The sequence below is a fragment of the Henckelia pumila genome, chromosome 1 (genome assembly GCF_033568475.1).
Source record: "Henckelia pumila isolate YLH828 chromosome 1, ASM3356847v2, whole genome shotgun sequence".
NCBI lineage: Eukaryota > Viridiplantae > Streptophyta > Magnoliopsida > Lamiales > Gesneriaceae > Henckelia > Henckelia pumila.
Genome location: NC_133120.1, coordinates 74,251,145 through 74,273,128, shown reverse-complemented (window position 1 = coordinate 74,273,128; position 21,984 = coordinate 74,251,145). Strand labels below are relative to the sequence as shown.

Genomic DNA, 21,984 nt, shown 5'->3' with positions numbered 1-21,984 from the left:
AAAACGAGTATAGTAATGAGCAGGGTCAAATTCACAGGGAACGAAAATTTATCTCTTTCGAGGAATAACAATTAAAAAGGGGGAATTTTTGGTTTTCAATAGAAATAAAAATAAAAATAAACAAAAATTAAATAAATGAGCTGAACAATTAAATAGATATGAAATTCAATAATTAAACAAACTCTGATTCAAGGAATTTCCGTATTTCAATTATATCACTGGTTATCGGCTAACAAATAATTTATTCATGCAGTTCTAGCAATTAACCTTAAAATCATAGGGATAACCACTAAGATTTTTGTGTTCTCCTATTTTAATTGACCAAACTCAGCATCCAGTCAAAACTTATAATAACCAACTGGGCACAATAGCGTTCCATATTCATTAAAAATAGCTTTTCGATTTGTGAAAATAATTAATCCTAAAATTTAACAATCGAGATAGCTGCAATTGTTAAATCTAGTTCCGTTAATTTATTTAGATTAAATATGCCATGATAGCACAACACACCTAATCTATCGCTACTCAAGTACCAATCTTTCATGACAATTACGGATCACTGAATTCATGGATAGCATTCAAAAGACGTAAAGCCAATTAATTTGTCAGATTAATTGACCCACAACTTTCATAAAATAAATCATAAATCAACAAATACTAGAGACAAGCAAGAACATCAATTTAAATCAAAGCCTCACAGTAATAAATCGAAATACAAGAAATATTCCTTGAACCAGAACTATAAATTTAGCCAAGCATAATTGGCTTCATAATTCTCTAAAAATATGAAAGATTAAATCTAGAAATAATTAAGAAGAAAAGAAGAAGAAAAATATTCACTGTCTTGGCCGTGCAGAGCGTTCAGATGCAGAGCAGAAATCTGGAAATCTCCAATCTCCAAAACTAACGTGTAAAAACTTAGAAAACAAAGAAAATAAAATCCCAAAAATTCAAAAAGAGATAAAGCCTAACCTAAAAAGATAATGTAAAGATATTGTTTTTAAATAGAAAATCTCCAACTATCTTTATTTATCTAAAAATCTCCTCTTTAAAATTCTTCTATTAATTAAATACCATATTTAAAATTCCTAAAATATGGTATTTTCTTCTCAAATTCTGAAATCTTCAACTCCCACAAAACAATAACATCGTAGTAACTTAGCGCGCCCATGCCTTACCTCAAGACCTCTTCTAGTTTGCTCAATTTCTCAAACTTTCCTCTTGGCAACTCCAAATGTAATAGTATTCAACTTTTTAGCCCAAATATTTGCCAAAATCATCAAACTTCCTTCAACTACAAAACATGACAAAAACGCACCAATTAACAAATGCAACAGATAAAAACCCGAAAAACATGATATTAAAAATATAAATATTATAAACCTATCACTGCCGCCATCAGCCACCACCTTAATGATATTGTTAGTTTGCATTTATATATTTATTTTCACTTTGTTTAGATTGTATTATATTGTATAAAACTTTTTAATGCATAAACATTATTTAATTACATATATTATATAAAATATTATGACTATTTGTAATTACATTGCATGACTAAAAAAATTCAAACGCGTAGGCAACCGAGGCGGTGGACGGTCCATTGCCTCCCGCCATTTACAACATTGAGTGTATTTAATAGTAGAAATTTATCAATTTTAAATGTTATCGAGATGTGAATTTGAAATTAAGTTATTTATAGGGCAAATTTGTTTTAAATCCATAGACCCAAACATAAATTTGCATTCAGTCTATGTTTTTTACAGGTGAGCATTGAAAATATGGTATTAATATATGACATTTGAACACTAACTTTAGATCTGGTACAAAACATAAAATTTTGGGTAAAAACTTTGAGCAACTTTATTTATATCAACACATGTTTGGATACTCAATAATCATATATTAGTACTAGATATAAAACAATGTACTCCAATATCATATATGAATACCACATTTCCAATATTTTATACCGTTGTTCATTCGAAAAAAGGACAAATATGTAATTAATATTAATACTTGCATACATCTTTGAGTACTCGAAAATCATATATTAATACCAAATTTAAAACAGTTTATGCTAAAATATCATGTATTACTGTATTTTCAAATTTTTGTGGCGACTTTCATCCGAGGAAAAACATGTGGGGCCAAAGAGTGCATAAGCATTTTGTTATGGATCATGGAGTTCAAACATATTTTTTTTTACAGTGACTGAATGCAAAATTATGTTTGAGTTTGAGGATTTAAATCTAATTTACTCTTATTTATATTCACCTCGCTTATGATGGGTTTGGATTCTTTGCAAAACTGAAACTTTTCGACTTGTGTCTTGACAGATGTTGCAACACGTCCGAGAACACGACACCAACATAAAGTTAAAGTCGAGACTAGAGTTAGACTCTATGTCCTTAAGACGAATTTGTCCCACACACGGTGCTTATGAAATATGGCAATCGTCTCCCAAGATATAACGACTTTTGTTTTGTAATATGAGCACTCGAAATTACAAAATCCGACGAACTTCAAGATGTTTTTTGAACTTTCTGAAAATGTTGAACAAAAGTGTATGCAGAAATATGCTGGACAAAATAAATGTTAAATTCTGGTTTCAGAATGTCTAACAACCAACAACATTTTTCATTATGACTTGGGGTCTATTTATAGATGTCCAAGGGTTGGAGGGTTTTTTTCGTGATTAGTTGTGTCTCTAGGCTTCATATTCAATCTGATCCGTCAGATCTTAATCTGATGGTGTAGATCACACCCCTTTTGGTGAGCCACAACCATTGGATCATATCTCTTGATCAGATTTAATTTTATGCGTCCATTTCGAATTGGACGATCTAGATAGCACCTTTTTGAATTGATCACACCCTTTGGATGCAATCCTAAATGCATCAGATCACAACCGCCTAATCCAACGACTCAGATTCAATCTCCTTGATCTAGACAATCTAGCCATCCAACGGTCCGGATTTCATCTAATTACCAAACAATCACAACCCTAAATGTTGTCCCTTCGATCTAACGGTCATCAACCGCCGCCCTGTCATGTCCTAGTGGCACACACTCGGACCACCACATCATTCACTCAATGCCATGCGTACGTTGACTGTACCATGTGCCACGTCAGCAAACCACCACATCATCGAGCCCATTTCCGAGTTGCATAAATAAAATCTCTCGTGCCGATGCATACTTGTTGGTTGGCTTGACTTGGTTGACTTGAATTTAATCAATCTATTGACATATTCTTTCAACGTGGGACAACTCTCATTTTCCTACTATACAATTAATTGGGCTTTATACACCAATATTAAATCATTAATTTCTCATTTTCTCAAATCGGTTTTTAGCAAATTAATATTCCAAAAATATATAGTCAAAATGTAGATTCAAATTTTCAAGTCAATTTTGGATTTCATAGGACGAATCATCCTTGATTAATTCTCGAAGACTAATGGGCCTAAAAACCATTTTCTCCAACAGCTTGCACTTTATGCATTAGAAAGTCGACACTCAACTCCTGTAAAAATCCTAACATGCAAAAGAAGATGTTGGAAAAAAGCAAAAAATATAAATGTAGTAAATACAAATTGCCCATTTAAAATATATCAAACAAAAATTCAAACTTAAAATTGTAGTTTAAGAAATTGGGGGGTTGAAACGCCACGTGACTATGTCAACGGAGGACGAAGCTTGAAGTTTGACCAAGGGGGAAGCAGAGAATTGAATTTTATGAAGTAATTAATTTTGCTGAAAAAAAAAGTAATTAATTAATTATTAAAAACGTATTTATCAATATGATACAATGTTTTCATAATCGAACCGATGATTGAACCGGTCTATATTGAAAAATGGTCCAATCGATCAGACAATTTTAACCGGACGATCGGACCAAAAAATCGTTTATATAATATAATATAATTAATAATATATTTTAAATTTTAAAACTTAAAAGATGTATATAAATAGACAAAAAAAATATATTTATCCTAGTTTGAAAAATAAATAACGATATAAATATATTCAAAATATTAATTATAGTTATATATATTTTTAAAATTAAATTAATAAAAAAACTTTAATAATATTTTTGACAATGTACAAATTACAAATAATTAATCATTTATTATATAAATTTATACAGATTTCTCAAGCCAGTATTCGACCGCTAATATATTTATTAGTAGAATTACTCAATCTATCCTCAATATATAATTTTGTTTTCTTTGTCACACATTACAATTTACATCAGAAAAACATGCTATATTCAAACTACTCATTTTATTTTTATTTAATGTATTCAAAAAATAATTGTATAATTGTAGTTAATAAGGATATTTAGTACAAAAGTATAAAAAAGATATTACTAAATATAATGTAAGCTAATATATTTGAAACAAATAAAAAATAAAGATAATCTATATAATCGAAACTGATTAGTATTTATTTCGTGGTGAAACGCTAACTAGCTAAACATTTCTTGAAAAAGGAAATTCGTTCATAGAAATTCAAATCCAAAGAGGAACCTAGTAAAAATAGGTAATTATATAGGGCTAATTGCATTCACACTCCCTGTGAAAAGTTTAAAAGACATAAAACCCCCTGTGTAAAATTAATAGCATGTTAGACCCTATGTTTTAAAAAAATTAGCATAAAAACCCCTATGAGAAGGTATAAATGTGCCCGAGTTTGTATAACATAAGGGTGAAATGTGCTACATTTCAAAAAACTAAGGGATGCATTAACCTATTAATATTTCTTAGGGGGTTTTATGCCTTTTAAACTTTTCACATGAGGTGTGATGCAATTAGTCCTAATTATATATGGCATCACATGCTTACACCCAAACCATGATACTTCTTTGGTGGAACTCTTAACTTTATAGCTCATGTGAAACCAATTCTCAAATTCCAAATTATAGACAAGATCTGGGATTCGTGATCCAATTGTAAAAAACTCCAACCAACAATCAAAACAACTACAAATGGAAACGAAGGGGAAAAAAATTAACTAAAAACAAATACTTGAACCATAAATATTATGCCCAAACACTTCATAGACACTGCAACCACATACTTTACTAGACACTGACGAATTAGACAACCTCTCCATAAACCTCCAGAGATATGTTAACCAAACCTAACACGTTCCAAAAAATCCACCACGCAAATTGTCAAGCCATATCAGAATAAATCCCCACCAAATATAAGATAGAAACACCGACACAAGCAACTCGTAAATAACTGAGTTAGAACCTAATACGTTACACCAGGGCGATGCTGCTCTCACCGCCCGGTGGCTTACGAACCCCACCTAAGAAGTCTCGAGATTCCACCTTTCCGTCCGCGAAGATGTTACTGCCACTCATCTCTCGCAATTTGGCTGAACTCAGTGGTTTCTCAGCAGATGCAGGGGGTGCGTCGCCCCTGAAAATGTCGTTCCCCGAGAGCTCGCTGAATTTCTGGTTAGGAATCTTCTTTGCTGTCTTCACTGTGTTTTCTGCAGCAGAGGAGCCATTGTTTTGCCCCCCAGCACCCTTCAAAATACAGGAGAGCAGGTGAAGTTGACTTCATCTTTATGTTTACATGTTATATACAATCCTAAGTTTCAGTAAAAGAATACTGTTTGGTGTTGCTATATCTTAATCGATAAGAATAATGTTCCATACACTTTTTCATAATATCTATGAGTAGAATGTTACATACCATTTCACATAAACAATAAAAGTCCCCACAAGATAGGAAACTGAGACCAAAACGCAGTACAATGCCGAAAAAATTTCACATTTTAATATTCTGAAATTCAAACTAAGGCGAGATAAAACTTGTTGATAAAAGAAATTCAAAAGAGCAACCAAATTATAAACATGTAAAGAAGAGGGTGTGGAAGAGGGAAGGCTATTTCTAAAAATGCGAAAAACACTTCATTCAAGAGGTCAATAATCCATCTCCATCAATAATACAGCAAACAGTATATAAATCACAAAATTTCGCGATGCACAACAATCATAAATTCCATGCACAACAAAAAAGACGTTGTTTGAAAAATTTTACTAAGCTGAATAAAACTTCAATATGTAAATCACAAAATCTCACACAAAGCATATACAGATATTAAGTAAAGTTTGGAAGAAAGACATACATCATCCGATCCATGATCTCCAATGGTAATGCTTTCTCTTAATGCCAAAGCCCGAGCAGCCAAAGGACGGGGTAGAATTTCAGGCGGGGGAGCAAAAATATCATGCCCACTGAGCTCCTTGCTTTTGGCATCTGAAAATTGTTTTTTCAACTTTGCTTCAGATTCGCTCTCTAAATTTCCGCTCAACTCCCGCTGCTTTGCAACTTCAGGAAGAGTTGCAGGCTTCTTGGGAGAAATGTTCTCCTCTTCACCAAACGAAATTTGACTGACTCCGCCCACCACTTGCTAACAACAGTAATAACCATAAAATTTACCAAGACACGGCACGTCATATAAAATAATACAATGTAAACAAGAAGCCCTTGGGAATACCTGGTACATACGCAATCCAGTTTTATTTGCTGAGGTCTGATCATCATCCTCAGTCTCTGATATTCCATTTTCTCCTTTGGTTTTAAATATACCACTCCCAGTCATTTCCTTCATTTTATAGCCTGAACATGGTTTCCTAAAACACGTTGAAAGCAGGTGTGTACATTAAATGATGTAAAAGTACAAGGCACATGATTAGCAAGTGGATCAAGGAATCCTTTAATTAGAACATATCTGCATAACCATGGTGAATTAGCACAACAGAGGAATGAGGCCCAGCTCATATGTAATAAAAAAATCCCAAGTGCTTCAAAAAGGGTTGTGATGTTTAAGTGTAACTAAGCCTATACATAAATTTGTCCTGAATATTTGCGTTCGTAAATGATTTTCTCCTAGATTCAACAAAGCAACTAAAAATTCTATTCTACAGGACGTGTTCCATTGGTGTTGGTTCTGTTGAGCATTGCAGGAGAAATTATTATCATGTAAAGAGACACATGTAAAGATGATTGTCCATTCGAAAACAGGATTCATGGTGTTCGTTATATATTAACTTTATTTCCACGAGATCAATGACATGACACTACCTAGTTGAATATAATGAACAAAGCTTGAGCCAATCTTGATTTTCCAGTGAGCCATGAGGATTCGAAACCCATGCCTTGAATTAAAAGGTCTATCCAATTCTATGATCTTCGAGGTATCCCTTGATTTGTTTTCTTTATTTATTTATTTTTTGAATGGCCAGTAGTGCTGACTGCTAATACAACCAAAAATACTGGAGAATAAACAACAATTCACCTGGTTTCACGGAACTTAAAGCATGATTTTGAGATCGAAAATACTTTATCTTAAAAAATTGATAAACCAAGATTCCAATAACTTTATATCAATATTCAGATATAATCGCGACCAGCCTCACGCAGATTTTAGAAAGAAAATGATGCGTATATAAATAAGATCCAATTTCTAGTCAACGGTCAACAAAATCTCTTCATCGCAGACACTACAGAAAACGAAGAGAAAGAGAAGGACCCAATCATTCGGGAATGTTGTTACTAAGTGACAAATATAATTCCACATGAACAATTATTGGTACAATAGAAGAGCGATTGACTCCAAAAAACGGAGTCTTTCCATTCAAAATTTCAAATTCGATTAAAAAATTTTCAAAGATGCAGCCAAAAATATTAAATGCAACCCAAAACACGAGCCAACAAAATCTCAACACTGCATAATTTTCTCCGAGAAAAGGTCAACAGAGATGGTGAAAATAGCAGCAACAAAATCAATGAATTCAAACAAGAGAAAACGAAGCTAGATCTCCCACCTTTTATTCAGGCTCTCAACTTCTTCATCAGTAACCTGGCCCCCGAACACCACCTTGCTGATCCCATCCGAAGGCTGCATCCATCAACCAAAAACTCAAAAACAAAAATTTGATGGGAAAAAAACAAACGAAAAAACACTCCCACATTCATCAATCAATTGATTTAAATGCGCATCACCTGGTGCGAGCGGGTGGCGGAGGCTGTGGCGGGAGAGTTTTCCGGCGGAATCTCCGACCACGTGAGCAGATCTGCGGTAGAAGTGTGGGGCTTTCTGACCGGAGTTCCTCTCTCCATGAACAATAGGGCAAGCGGAGATCTGAGAGAGGGTGGGAGTGAAATGACGCGGATGCCCTCGCGGTGTCTGGGCTGGAAGCGTAGCTACGGAGAAGATTTGGAGGGCAATGGGAGGAAAACGAAAGTGTGGAGCAATAGTGAAGCTCGATGGAAGTGGGTATAGTAATATTCTTGCTTTGCGGGGAAGAAGATGAAAGAGTGGGGCGACACGTGCGCTAGCTGGGATGGCACGTGACGGTGACAGATGTGGGTCCCGATTCTATTATTTTTACTATAATACCCCTCGTGCGACTTGTATCTCCTCTTATATATAAAAAATTTACCTTTTAGACACTATTTTTTTATTTATCGAAATTATCTTTATGTGATATAAATATTAAATTTTTTTTTATTTTATTTTTTTTAAAATTTTGATATTTCAAATTACCATATTTTTCTCAATTAAATATTATAAATATGATAAATTGATAAATAAATTTTAAATTTATTTTTATATTATTTTATAAATGAAAAAAATAAATTTAAATATTATCAAAAAAATAATATTTATATATAACATAAAATATTAAATATATTATATGATTTTATACACATGCAACGCATGTGTGCGATTATGCTAGTAATAATAATATAGTGTACAACTAATCTCAAAGGGTGATTTCAATTAATCTATTTTCAAATGTTCTGATTTCAAATCATTTTTTTAAAGTCAAATTTATACATCCAAACGCAGACTAATTTCAAATTCTTAAATCTTAAGTGCATTTGTTTTTCATTTTTCATTTAAATTTTATTGGAGGGGCAAAAAAAAAACTCAACCCACATATTATATATTTTATATTATATATATCTCTTATGAACATTATATTATTATTAATTATAGATTTATAACATGCACTTAATCTTATGATATATACATGCATATATCGTCACTTGCAAGAAACTAAAAAGTCTTTCAAATATTAGCTTTACAACCTTTGGCTAACGTAATCGCAACGCCTTCCCTATCAGTTTGGGGTCTCCGAAAAGATCTCCCAATTTGAATTCAAAATTCAAATATTTCATTTCAAATAAATATTATTATACAAAATTATATATGCATCTTGCCCACTAACAATAACATGAGTGTCATCTTGCTCCTCCTATTAAAGAAATTGCCCATATTTACCATTTATATATTAAATTAGATTCTTTTTTGTTTCTGCTTGTTGTTGTATTAAGATCCGAACTTTATTTTTATGTCAAAATACATACATATACATTATAAGAAATTTGAAATTATTGAATTGACATATAAACATTTGAGAGAGGAAATATCGAAGGAATTTATTTGAAAAAGAGAAGTGGTCATGAAATGATAGTCATTTGTTTTGTTTATTCTACCAGAAAAAAAAGACTAAAATTTTCAAATATAAGTGTTGACGATGTATTCTTGATCTCCTACGACCAAGTGATGAGTGCCTGATTCCATCATCATCAACCCTTCTTCGTTAGCTCTCCCAAAGTCCTCACATGGATTCACTTGGAATTCAAGAGTGGCCTCCTCATTTGCATCCAAGCTAACAGTTTGAAATCCAACCAACTGTTTCGTTGGCCTACCGTTGGCGTCTCCGTCGCCGCGGATGAACAGCAGAACCGGATGTTTACCTGCAGTGGCGGAGCCAGAAATTTTGGTCGTGCGAGGGGTGCGTTAAACTATATGTAAAACTTTGAAAGGAAGGATCCATCGGTGTATACCTGCCATCTTTCCGTGGTTTTTAACACCAACGGCCGTGGAGAACTTGGCCTTCTCACATGATTCGGAGTTGATATCCGAAACCAAAATGCTTTTGTCTCTTTCTTGCTCGAAGGATATCAAATAAAAGCTTTTGAAGTTGATCACTTTTTGGCTGACAGAGAGGAATTTGTAAGCATATTTTGTGTAGCTAAGACCGTATCCGAATTCGAATACTCTTTCGCCTCGGTAGAATCTGTATGTTCTCCCTGGATAGCCTTGTGATGGATCAGCTCTCATTCTCATGTCTGTCATTGGCACTTTGGTGAAATCATTTGGATACCATGTAACAGGCAGCCTCCCTCCTGCACAGAAACATGTGTCATGACATTTTGGTTCATGTCGAAAACCCGGTAAAATGTCGGAATTGGGAATGATTGACATTTTTAATCACTATAACATGATGAGTTTTTACCTGGATTATGTGCACCAAATATTATATCTGCGATAGCTTGTCCCCCGGCTTCACCAGGATAACCAGCCCACAAAATGCTTCCAATATTATGATCATGTTTCGCGAAAGATACGTCGACAGGACCGCCACAAAGCAGGACCAATATAACCGGCTTTTTAGCTGCCTTAGCAACGCTGGTTACAAGAGTTGCTTGCTCACCAGGGAGTACTAAGTCTACACGATCAAGCTCTTCGCTTTCTCGATCTTGATTAAGCCCCATAACCAGTATAACATAATCTGCTGACTCCGCGATCTTGAGGGATTCACCGAGGCTAATGAAAGTGCAATTTATAGTGTTGCAGCCTTGGTTAAACTCGATATTCTTGATGTAGCTCTTCAACCCTTCGAGTGGCGTAATGGGATTGCAAGGAGGGCCGGCATAGTTTCCAACAAGTGTTTTGGCAACATCAGCATTGGGCCCTATTACTGCAAGAGACTCGGTTTTGGTCTTGGAAAGCGGAAGGAGGTTTCCAGAGTTCTTGAGAAGGACAATCCCATCGCGTGCAGCTTCAAGGGCTAATCCTCGGTGCTCAGGTGTGCAAACGTCGTTTCGACTGAGTTGGCCGTAAGGGAGTGCGGTAGGATTACCATTGAAAAGTCCTAACCTCATTCTTACAGAAAAGAGGTTGTGTAGAGCTCTGTCTATATCAGATTCCGATATTGTCCCCTTTTCAACTGCTGATTTTGTATGCTCTCCCAGGTAGGAGCCACAGTTGACATCCATACCTGTTTTTCCATTTGGTCCCATTAAAAAAACTAAGTTACATTGTAGAACTAAATATCTACCACTATACTAAAAACCGAAAGCTTAGCTTATAGCAACGGTTTAACTTCAATATTTACATCACATAACAATCGAATTAATTCAGCATACCGGCTTTGAGCACGTAGGCGACAGCCTCTTCATGCGACTTGGCATATTTCTGTTGCTCAAAGATTAGCGAAACTGCATCGCAATCCGAAGTTATGTAGCTGCCATTTTCAAATACAGTTAGTGACTTTTGCACCAATTAGTCCTAAACAGGCGGCCTTCATAAATTTAGCTAGATAAAAAAAGTTACCCTTTGAATCCCCAGTCTCCGCGAGCAGTTTTCGTCAACAGATTATAATCAGCACAGTTTGGAACCCCATTCACCAAGTTGTACGCACACATGATCCCACTAGCTCCCCCTTTCTCCACACAATTTTTGAATGGTGGCTGGAATGTATCAGCCATATCCTGTTTAGTAACCTTAGCGTCGAACGTGAACCGATTGAATCCCTTCCATTTATCCAAATCGTAGGCAGTAAGATGCTTGCAGCAGGAAGAAACTTGAAGATGGCCATCAACGAGTTTGCCACCTTCGAAACCATCCCCTTGTATTCCTCGGACGAACGAAACCGCGTAGTTGGATGTAAGCAAAGGGTCTTCTCCGGGCGTTTCTTGGCCCCTTCCCCACCTTGGATCTCTGTATATGTTAATGTTTGGTGACCAAAATGTCATTCCTATTGCACCCCCTTCATTGTACAATGCTCTTGCCTCAGTCCCAATCACCTTCAATTTTCAACATACATATATATATGATGCCAACCACCATAAGTAAGAAACAAGAAATATAGTTCTTGACAAATGACATGCTATTTGCATTCGATGACACTAAAACAACATGAAACATACTTGTAACCAATATTTGAAGTAGAAATTTTTAGGCCAGCTCATGAATCTTGGAATTCTACTACACGTACAATGAAAGTTACACATACTGTTACGGGTTATTTTTGAAATTACAAAACCATCTCAAACGCATTTTAATCGGAAAATCTCTTCATTCGGATAGTTTTGTAATTTTAAAGATGATCTGTAACCGTGTGTAACCTTCACTGTATAAAGTTATTTCCCAAATTTTGTCCAGACCACTAACTTCAAGGATTGGTGCTTTTCCTTTTGCATCTGAATATGATTTTGGAAAATCGATTCAATATTAATAAAATTACAACGTGTTAATCAAAATAATTATATACAATTTGTTTTTTTTTTTTCTAAATTATATTAAGGCTCAGGATGCAAGACCAATATTTACGAAAACAATTACATGTGTTTAGTGTTTGTCCTGGATGATTCACGTTCAGAGAGGACAAACACTAAACACATGCGCAACAACCCAACCAAAGTTTCCCTAAAACTCGGCTTTATGACATATAATTAGCTTGATACTAGAGTTCCAAAATCGAGATGGGATCTCATATTCGAGACTAAAGAAATTTTGTGCGTCATACTCATAAACATATGAAACATGATTTTTTTTTAAAAAAAAAGAGAAAGAAATAGTATGGGGAGAATCAGTGTGTGGGTGGTGGGAGGATTTTTTTTACTCAATTATTTATTTATATTTGAAATAAGAACAATGCACCAATATGAGTGAAGTGTGAATAAAAATTCCAGCTCGTGGACAAAATATATAAAAACAAGATCCAAAATATCAAAGACATGCTACCCCTAGTAATTAATTAATGGGCTTGACCTGACTAGAGAAATCTGGTCCCATAAGTTCAATCATAACACACCTTATCTTAATATTGTTACCCAATTCTAAATTTCTTTTTAGTTTTTACAAAAATATTTTGTATTATAAAATCCATATGCATAAAATACAAATATATTTATGTTCAGGAAGACTACTTTCCTTTCAGTTGTGTTGTGTTACCTTTTAAAGTTGATATAAATGAAATAATGAAATTGCTCTTTCAAGAATTTCTTGTTGAATCGAAACGTACGTAATCGCAATATAAACAAATATCTTTGCATTCCGTGTTAGCCAAATACTAATATCCTTTACTATATAAGTATAGAATTTGTTTTTTTTTTTTTTAAATGAAAATAATAAAACTAAATTAATATATGGAGAAATGAAATTTGTTCAGTAATGGAGTTTCGAAGTTTTTGTTTTACAGAAGACGAACCTTGGCTATGCGGTACCAGAGATGAGCGTCGAAGGTGGAGGCGGTGAGAATCACTTGAGGGAAGCTGGTGGCGGCTTTGATGGTCCTGTTGAACAGCATCCCCGTCTCCACGCTTAAGGCCTGCGCGACGCCATGTAGCGCCTCCGACCACCACTCGTAGTACGGGATGCCCAGCCGCGGGATCGCCGCCGCCTTGTTCACCAGCTGGGAGATCTTCTCGTCCAATGTGAGCCGGGAAATCAGATCGCCGACGCGTTCGCCGATGGGCAATGAGGTGTCGCAGAATCGGAAGGATCTGCTGGCGGGATCGGCGGCGTCGCAGGAGTATGGCGGGAGGTGGTTGCTGGGCTGGGCTGCGACGGAGTATGCTTTGAGGAGGAAGAAGACGATGATGGTGGTTGCAGGGATGAAGTAGTTGTTCATGGTGAATTTGGAGTGAAGAGAGGAAGTTGAGTGGAATCCAAATATATATAAATGCAATGACATAACAAATTAACTAATTTAATATATTTTATTTTATTTTATTTTTAATTTTAAATAAGGAAAGATGTATTTTTTTTTTCCTATTGATTATTAACCTCTTGTCATTTTAGTTCACGTTTCGTCAAATTTTAGTTTTGATCATTTATGCTTGAATTTTTGGTAACTTTTAACAAATTTTTTTTTCCGAATGTATTAATATGTATAGGTCGATCTGTTGTTTACGTAGAAATCGATACCACATCAGTACAATGTTAAAAAAGACTAAAATAAAAACAACAAAACATAAAATATATTGGAATTTGAGGGCAAAATCCCGGTTCAGTCCTAATTGTTTGGACACATTTTCGGTTCAGTCCTAAATGTTTGGATGTTACCGGTTTGGCCCTAAATCTTTCCCAAAAGTTTTCGGTTCAGTCCTAAATGTTTATACATTCCCGGTTTGGTCCTAAATGCTTTCCAAAAGTTTCCGGTTCAGTCCTAAATATTTTTACATTGCCGATTTCGTGCCAAATATTTCTCAAAAGTTCCCGGTTTGATCCTTCCATCTACTCGTGTGTTAAAACTAATATCGCGTAGTGTTATATCATTTATAATTGATTTTATATTATTTATTATATATTTAACATTAAACAAGTTGTAAATAAAACACAAATTTATTAGAGTTTTTATCTAAATTTAAATTAATTTTACACAATGTTCAAAATAAAAATATTAAATTCATTACGCTACAAAATAAAAACTTAAATAAAATAAACGAAACTTGAGGAATTAAAATTTAATGATGTTATTTCACATTTCTATTAATTTTGTTATATTCTCATTCATGATTCTTGTACATTTAAGAAAAAATTTGAAGGTTGGAAAAAGATAATATTTTTAAAAACTCTTTTTATAATTTAAAAAATACTATTTGAAAAAAATTTACTATTAAATAAATCTTAATTTCATATCACTACTTCAACGGTGGTCAAATACTTCATTATATTTTCTCAATTGTTAACCATAAGTATTCTTCTCTTGAAAAATTTGATGAAATTTTCAAATATTTTGTGAAATAAGTAATACTAGTTATTTGCTAAAACATTTGTTTATTTATTTGTGATTGATAATGTTTTTAACTATAAGATTGCACGGTTCAATTATTTTTTATTCTATAATTTTATTATGCATAATTTATATTATATTTTCATTTGAAAGAAATTTTTGTTCATTTATTATTATTATTATTATTATTATTATTATTATTATTATTATTATTATTATTATTAGCTTCTATTTTATTTAACTTTGTCTTTTGTTTGTAATTTTTTTTTATCACGCTTTGTTTGTAGATGAAAGTACGAAACCGAAAATTTTTGGAAAATATTTAGGACGAAATCTGAAACGTAAACATTTATTACTGAACCGGCAACTTTTTAAAATATTTGGGATCAAACCGGAAACATAAAAATATTTAGGATTGAATCGGGAGTTTTTGAAAAATATTTCGGACTAAACCGGGAACATTCAAACATTTAGAACTGAACCGAAAATATGTCCAAACATTTAGGACTGAACCGAGATTTTTCTCGAAATTTGACAACGTTTAAAACCAAAATCTCAATATATATATATATATAGAGAGAGTTTCTTTCAAGTGCCCACCTACCATGCCCACCACCATGCCCACCAATGATATGGCACTATTCTATTGGACCACATCTTTATCACATCCAATAGAATAGTGCCACATCATTGGTGCCATGGTAATGGGCATAATAGGTGGGTACTTGCTGAAACTATATATATATATATATATATATATATATATATATATATATATATATATATATATCTTTGATTTATTATAATATAATATGGTAGACAACTTACAAGTATTGATTTTATCCAATAATCTCACCACACACATATTTGTGTGTGTGTGTATGGTGAGATTATATCTTTGATTTATTATAATATAATATGGTAGACAACTTACAAGTATTGATTTTATCCAATAATCTCACCACACACATATTTGTGTGTGTGTGTATGGTGAGATTATATCTTTGATTTATTATAATATAATATGGTAGACAACTTACAAGTATTGATTTTATCCAATAATTTCACCACACACATATCTGTGTGTGTGTGGTGAGATTATTGGATAAAATCAATATATATATATATATATATATATACAATTTTACTATCCTGCTCACTCACCGTGCCCACCTAATGTGCCCACCATGAGGTGACACTCAACTATTGGATGTGATGAACTGTGCGTCCAATAGTTGAGTGTCACCTCATGGTGGGCACATTAGGTGGGCACGATGGGTGGACAGAATAGCAAAACTAACTGATTAATTGTACAAATTATTCAAAGTATATTTTTAATGTGCACAGATTTTAAAATTTAAGTATTAACATTCCTAGAACACTAACTTTAAGTGTTGTAATGTAGTATTTTGGAATGCTTCTAAAATCAGTTTTTAACTTTCCTTTCACAATTTTTTATAAACATTTCAAAACAGTGTGTTTGCATGGAATGCAAGCATCTGCTTCACAAGACACGGAGGATGGGTGGGATTAGGTAACGAGATTTGAAATGTGTGTGTGTTTTTTATAAAAAGAAATCCAATAAGATAACATTAAGATTTTAAAAAATTTCTCATGCTTTTCACGCTTAATGTCAGGAATAAGAATCTATACACCAACTAGAGCTTTCAATTTGGGTTAGGTCTGTCAGGCCGGCCTATCCCACCACACAATTCAATAGGGGTTGGGTTGAAATTTTTTTTAGTCCAAACAGAGATGGGTCAATCCGCGGCGGGCTTGGGTTGGCCCGCGGGCCTAGATTTTTGTGAAGAAAAAGCTTTTTAAATATGTTAGTTATTTAAAATTATATATTTAAATACAAAATATTTATTCAATTATAAAGTCATGACACATACATTAAGCTTTTTAGAACGCCCATCCACGAATTTCCCGTCAGACGTCCTATGCATTTGTAAAAATACCTCACACGCATTCGGCTCGTGCTTGTTCTTCTTACTCTGTAACAATACATTATATCATATGTCATTACAATTCCAGATCAAATAAAATTGCAATGTCTATTGACTATTCATAATAAAACAAAGTTAATTAGTTTCTGAAAATATTACCAGATTTGCTCTTGAAGTTTCCAAACTCGATACATGTAATAGAAGATTCTCTTTGATTTTCTTCTAATAAGTTATATATTATTAAAAAACATTAGTTTACCGATGTATTGAAGTAATGATCTGTAGTGAAATGAAATAAAAAAAAATACAAAGTATAAGTATCAAAGTATATTTATTATTGCACAAGATAAATACCATGTCGACAACATGCATTGCATAAGACTTGGATCCACCAGTATGCTTCGTCTGGCCTGTCCCAGGACCCGCAGGCTCGGAGTGCTTGTTCGCCTTGTATTTTTTGGCCGTGTCCAGCCAAGCTTGAGAAGCCCACACCTCCATCCACTTGGACCACGTCTCTTTAGTGACTGTTTCTGGATGTTTTCCCTGCGTTCGCCATCGGTGGATAGTTTGACGGTACAGTTCTTTAATGTTGATGTACCAAACCCTCTTGATATATGAGTCAATGGATACTTCCCATCTGTACTTTTTTTGCTCAATCAATTAAGAAATTATTCAATAGTTGAATGTGTAATATTAACAAGGAATCCTATTGTCAATTACTATGAAAGTATGAATATATATTCTTACCACGAACTCATCCCAATACCATTGTCGTTGGTCAGTTGTCACGAACTTCCAAGAGTATCCTTCCTCGCAAGTTTGTGTGTAGAATAAAGAAGTTATGTACGAAGAGACTTTATGATTCTCTGGGGCAAATCTTAAACGAGAAATATAAAATATAAACATAAATTTGACATCAATCATATTTATGCAATGATGATTACATGATAAACATTTGAAACTTAGTTATCATATTCCAACCATATGAACTCTCGTGGATCTTGGTCACTCTCGTCCTCGGAAAATGGGTCTGCCATGTCTTAATATATAATATCTACAAAGAGGCCAAAGATTACTTGTAACAAAGATATTGCATGGTTCACAAAGACAAACTAACTATGATATTGGATAGAGATTGTGCAATGAAAAAATTCAAGACAATTATTGACACCAGCAATAAAAAAATGCTTACAAATCATCATATCAAGTATAGCGCTTTAATAATCAGCCCCTTTCTCTACAATACTGCTTGTGCCTAATCAAATGCTTATAAGTTATCAAAATTCCAGCAAATAACAATTAAGTAGTGTGAATAAAAATCACACAGTAGTCTACCTAGAAACTACAACAATAATAAGTAAATTAAAAAGAACAATCAAATGCCCAATCACAAAAATAAGAGAAATGTGAGGCAGAGCAACCAAAACAAACAAACGTACTACCTTAAATATATAATACCGAAATACAAAAACACATCGAATGGCACAAATATGAATATTATGAAATTTCAGAAAATAGCTTTAAACAACTATCAAAGTCGAACAACCCAACTTAAGAAATCTGGAATTTCGAAATTATTTCAAATAATTTTTGAAAACTAACCGATACCTTTAATCTCCTTCAATATAGTTCCTACAACCACGAGTAAATCAAATATCAAACATTGGAATTAAATTTACACGAAATGTCTTAATTTTCGAAACCCTAAGCTTGAAATTATACCTCAAAAACTTCGAAAAATGTTCCAAACGACATAAAAACCTTCCCATAGAATCAAAAGCTGTCGGAGCCGGCGAAAGGGCGGCGATACGCTGGGCTGCTAAAAATGGGTTCGAACAGGTTTTGAAGAAGAAAGAACAAGCAGATCGGGAGAACAGCTGGCCGGGTATCGAAGATGACGATGAAGATAATACTGAGGCGAATCGTTGGAGGCTGCCAAGTAGCTTTCCCCCGGATTAGAACGGCGAATCGATGGACCCTGCTAGGTTAAAGCAGGGGACGCGTGAATGGATTTGGGAAGGATATAGAAAGGTCGGGGGAAGGATATAGATTAGGCACGTATATGTATCTATGTTTATAATAGCTATAATAACATATTTAATAATATATGTACTTAAAATTAATAATGGACATAATTATAAAATATTAATAATTTTTTTTGCACATGAATTGTTAATTTTTTTTATATTTATTTAGAATAAATATATGAATGATGATGTAAACATAATAATTTTCATACTATAAATGTAAAAATATAAATTTTGAAAGTCAAATAATATTGTCATTTTTATATTTATTTAGAAATTCATAAATAAAGATAATTTTGTCAACTAGTATAATAAAAATATAATTTGAAGTGTGATTAATATTTTTTGGAGTGTCAATAACACTACCCAAAATTTAATTATATTATAATAATAACATGTTACAACATCATTTTTTTGCTTATCAAATAATAAATATAATTGAGCATTCATTAACAATATTTATTCTAATTACATAATTATAAATACGCATTAATTAAATTATTAATTTAATAATAACTTTGGTGATTTCGAGAATTTTTTTCAAACTTAATTATAATAATAACTTTGACAATAATTATTATATAAATTAAGTATTCGACAACAATAAATAATAATAATAATAATACTAATGGTTAGATGTTAATTATTACGAGAATGAATTTTTTATGAACGACTTATTTATGAAAATAAAAAATAACAATAGTAATGGACAGATATTAATAAGATTAATGAAAAAAATATTTAATAATGATATTAATCTAATATAAAAGCAATAAATTTCATAATAGCGAAAATGGTAATTTAATACCAGAGAAACATTCACAGATTTATAAATATAAAATTACTTAATCACTTTCAACTTCGAAGTTTTCGTCGCTACTTTCTTGTACATCTTCGGTTCCGCTGTCTGTGCTTAACGCGTCAAGTTCATCGTCAAAGTTAACAGTGGCATCGAAAAGGTTTTCTGAATTCAAAAGAAATTGTGTTTCAACTTCATGAACTTGACTTTCATTGTTTTGAAATGCACTTGTCGCGTCGGTCTGTACGTTATTGTCAGTTACGATGTCTGCAACATAAGCCCTCTGTCTCAAATCGCTTACATAAAGCCAAGCTGAAGGGGTTCTACCTGAAGTTGGGTATTGCAAGAACACGACCTGTGAAGCTTGTGTAGCGAAGACGAAGGGTTCGTTTGTGGGAAGATGTCTGGTCCGGTTCACCTCAACAATTTTGTACTTACGGTGAACGCGCGTACCTAGTCTAGGATATGGATTGTACCAACAACATTTAAATATTACGGTTTGCTTCAACGGGAGACCAGGGTATTCAACCTCAATGATCTCTTCGATGAAGCCGTAATATTCGGTTTGAACACCATCACTTGAATGACCACGAACTTGAACACCTGAATTATCTGTAGCTTTAAATGTTGTGAGACGAACTCTCCTTGTTGCTCGATAGCCTACGTTGAGCATACAATATTGTCAATATCACCTCGAAGGTGATGAGAGTAATAATAATTAATGTTAAATATTAAATTAATTACAATTTAATCTTACTCTTATGTAAGATTTGAACCAACCGAAGTAGTTAGCCTGTATGTTGGAGTCTAAATCTTGATTACTTATCCCAGGAATCTCGGCACGTATTTGGTCCTCGTAAATGCTGTGCAGATATGAAAATGTTGTCAGAATGAAATACTACGAAAATGTGTATACATATCGGTAATATTGAAAATGCAAACATAACATTGCATACCTCACGTAGGACTTCAGTTCAACACAGTTCAACAAAACATATGTCGCCACAACATGGTATTTCTCGTTTGACAGCAATCTAGGTCTTTTACTATCGATATGTCTACCACGTACCATAAATATTGCAAAAAGCTCTGACCCAATCTCGTTCACTATGTTTTGTTGTTGGCGTCTAGTCTTCCGCTGTCTTGTTTGTATCGAGTCACCAAAGTAATGCTCGCAAAAAATGGAAGCCTCACTGACCAAATAAGCATTGCATATGGATCCCTCCACGCGTGCTTTATTACGAACCGTGCTCTTCAACCTTCGTAAAAATCTTTCGAAAGGATACATCCACCTAAATTGTACTGGACCAGCAATGCGAGCTTCGTGGGGCAGATGGACGCAAAGATGTTCCATACAATCAAAGAAACTTGGTGGAAATATCTTCTCCAACTTACAAAGAATTACTGGTATCTGCTCATGCAAGCGCATCATGTCACTCTGTTTAATATTACGAGCAGTTAGGTCTGCAAAAAATAGACTTAACTCGGTCAATGCCTCCCAAACCTCTCTGGGTAACAACTCCTTGAATGCAACGGGTATTAGTCGTTGCATGAATACGTGACAATCTTGACTCTTCATACCGAACATCCGCAATTTGTTCATGTTAACGCACCTGGACATGTTCGAGGCATAACCGTCCGAGAAACAGACATCCTTAAGCCATCTGCAAAGAACCTCCCTCGCACTACGCTCCAAAGTGTAACTAGCCTTGGGATGTCTACCTGTAGACACGTCTGGATGTAACTCAGTTCTGATACGCATTTCAACCCGATCTGCCCTTGATTTTGCATTGTCTTTCGTACGTCCGGGGACATTCATGATCGTGTTGAAAACATTGTCAAAAACATTCTTCTCGATGTGCATGACATCCAAATTGTGTCTGATCAGATTCGTACGCCAATACGGTAACTCCCATAAAATACTGCGTCTTCTCCAACCACATCTTGCCAAATGACATATCTCTCTATTTCGGATCTCTGATTCGACATCGTATGAAGGTAGAAAACCATAATCTTCTATATCATTTAGCAGCTCGGTTCCTGTTCTGATGGCAGAAGCAGGATGCAAAACAATTCTCCCTCGTACAAACATGTTTTTCTTACGCCGTAGTCGGTGATCATCGGGCAAAAAATTCATGTGGTTGTCGAACCATGACGTCTTACCACTGCGCACTAGTGTGAACGCTTCCGAATCAGACATGCAATAAGGGCATGCTTGTTTTCCAGCTGTGCTCCAACCGGAAAGCATCGCATATGCTGGGAAATCACTTATGGTCCACATAAATGCTGCTCTCATCGTGAAGTTAATCTGCGAGTGTATGTCGTATGTGGCAGCACCATCGTACCAAAGTTCTTGAAGCTCGGCAA

The 21,984-nt window shown here is 34.1% G+C and overlaps 2 protein-coding genes across 2 annotated transcripts; both read right to left on the bottom strand.

Annotated features, from left to right (window-relative positions):
- Positions 1-5,015: 5,015 nt before the first annotated feature.
- Positions 5,016-8,315, bottom strand: LOC140874814 (uncharacterized). Its single transcript, XM_073278232.1, has 5 exons — positions 8,031-8,315; positions 7,853-7,926; positions 6,523-6,658; positions 6,151-6,435; positions 5,016-5,545 (listed from the first exon to the last, which is right to left on the bottom strand). Exons 1-5 carry the CDS (start codon positions 8,145-8,147, stop codon positions 5,273-5,275), a joined length of 885 nt encoding a protein of 294 aa, XP_073134333.1. The 5' UTR covers positions 8,148-8,315; the 3' UTR covers positions 5,016-5,272.
- Positions 8,316-9,461: 1,146 nt separating this feature from the next.
- Positions 9,462-13,761, bottom strand: LOC140875285 (probable beta-D-xylosidase 7). The gene is made up of 6 exons (XM_073278942.1): positions 13,316-13,761; positions 11,437-11,909; positions 11,250-11,347; positions 10,337-11,101; positions 9,885-10,226; positions 9,462-9,794 (listed from the first exon to the last, which is right to left on the bottom strand). The coding sequence occupies exons 1-6, from the start codon at positions 13,736-13,738 to the stop codon at positions 9,553-9,555; spliced, it is 2,343 nt and encodes a 780-aa protein (XP_073135043.1). The 5' UTR covers positions 13,739-13,761; the 3' UTR covers positions 9,462-9,552.
- Between the last annotated feature and the right edge of the window lie 8,223 nt (positions 13,762-21,984).

What these genes read in the sequence shown, in the direction of transcription:
- LOC140874814 (XM_073278232.1), bottom strand. Translation starts at nt 8,147, where the DNA reads ATGGAGAGAGGAACTCCGGTCAGAAAGCCCCACACTTCTACCGCAGAT. An exon ending in CTGGATTGCGTATGTACCAG is followed by an intron (nt 6,436 to 6,522) that starts GTATTCCCAAGG and finishes TACTGTTGTTAG; the next exon opens with CAAGTGGTGGGCGGAGTCAG. An exon ending in GAGATCATGGATCGGATGAT is followed by an intron (nt 5,546 to 6,150) that starts GTATGTCTTTCT and finishes TGTATTTTGAAG; the next exon opens with GGTGCTGGGGGGCAAAACAA.
- LOC140875285 (XM_073278942.1), bottom strand. Translation starts at nt 13,738, where the DNA reads ATGAACAACTACTTCATCCCTGCAACCACCATCATCGTCTTCTTCCTC. An exon ending in TCTGGTACCGCATAGCCAAG is followed by an intron (nt 11,910 to 13,315) that starts GTTCGTCTTCTG and finishes TGAAAATTGAAG; the next exon opens with GTGATTGGGACTGAGGCAAG. An exon ending in AAACCACGGAAAGATGGCAG is followed by an intron (nt 9,795 to 9,884) that starts GTATACACCGAT and finishes CCGCCACTGCAG; the next exon opens with GTAAACATCCGGTTCTGCTG.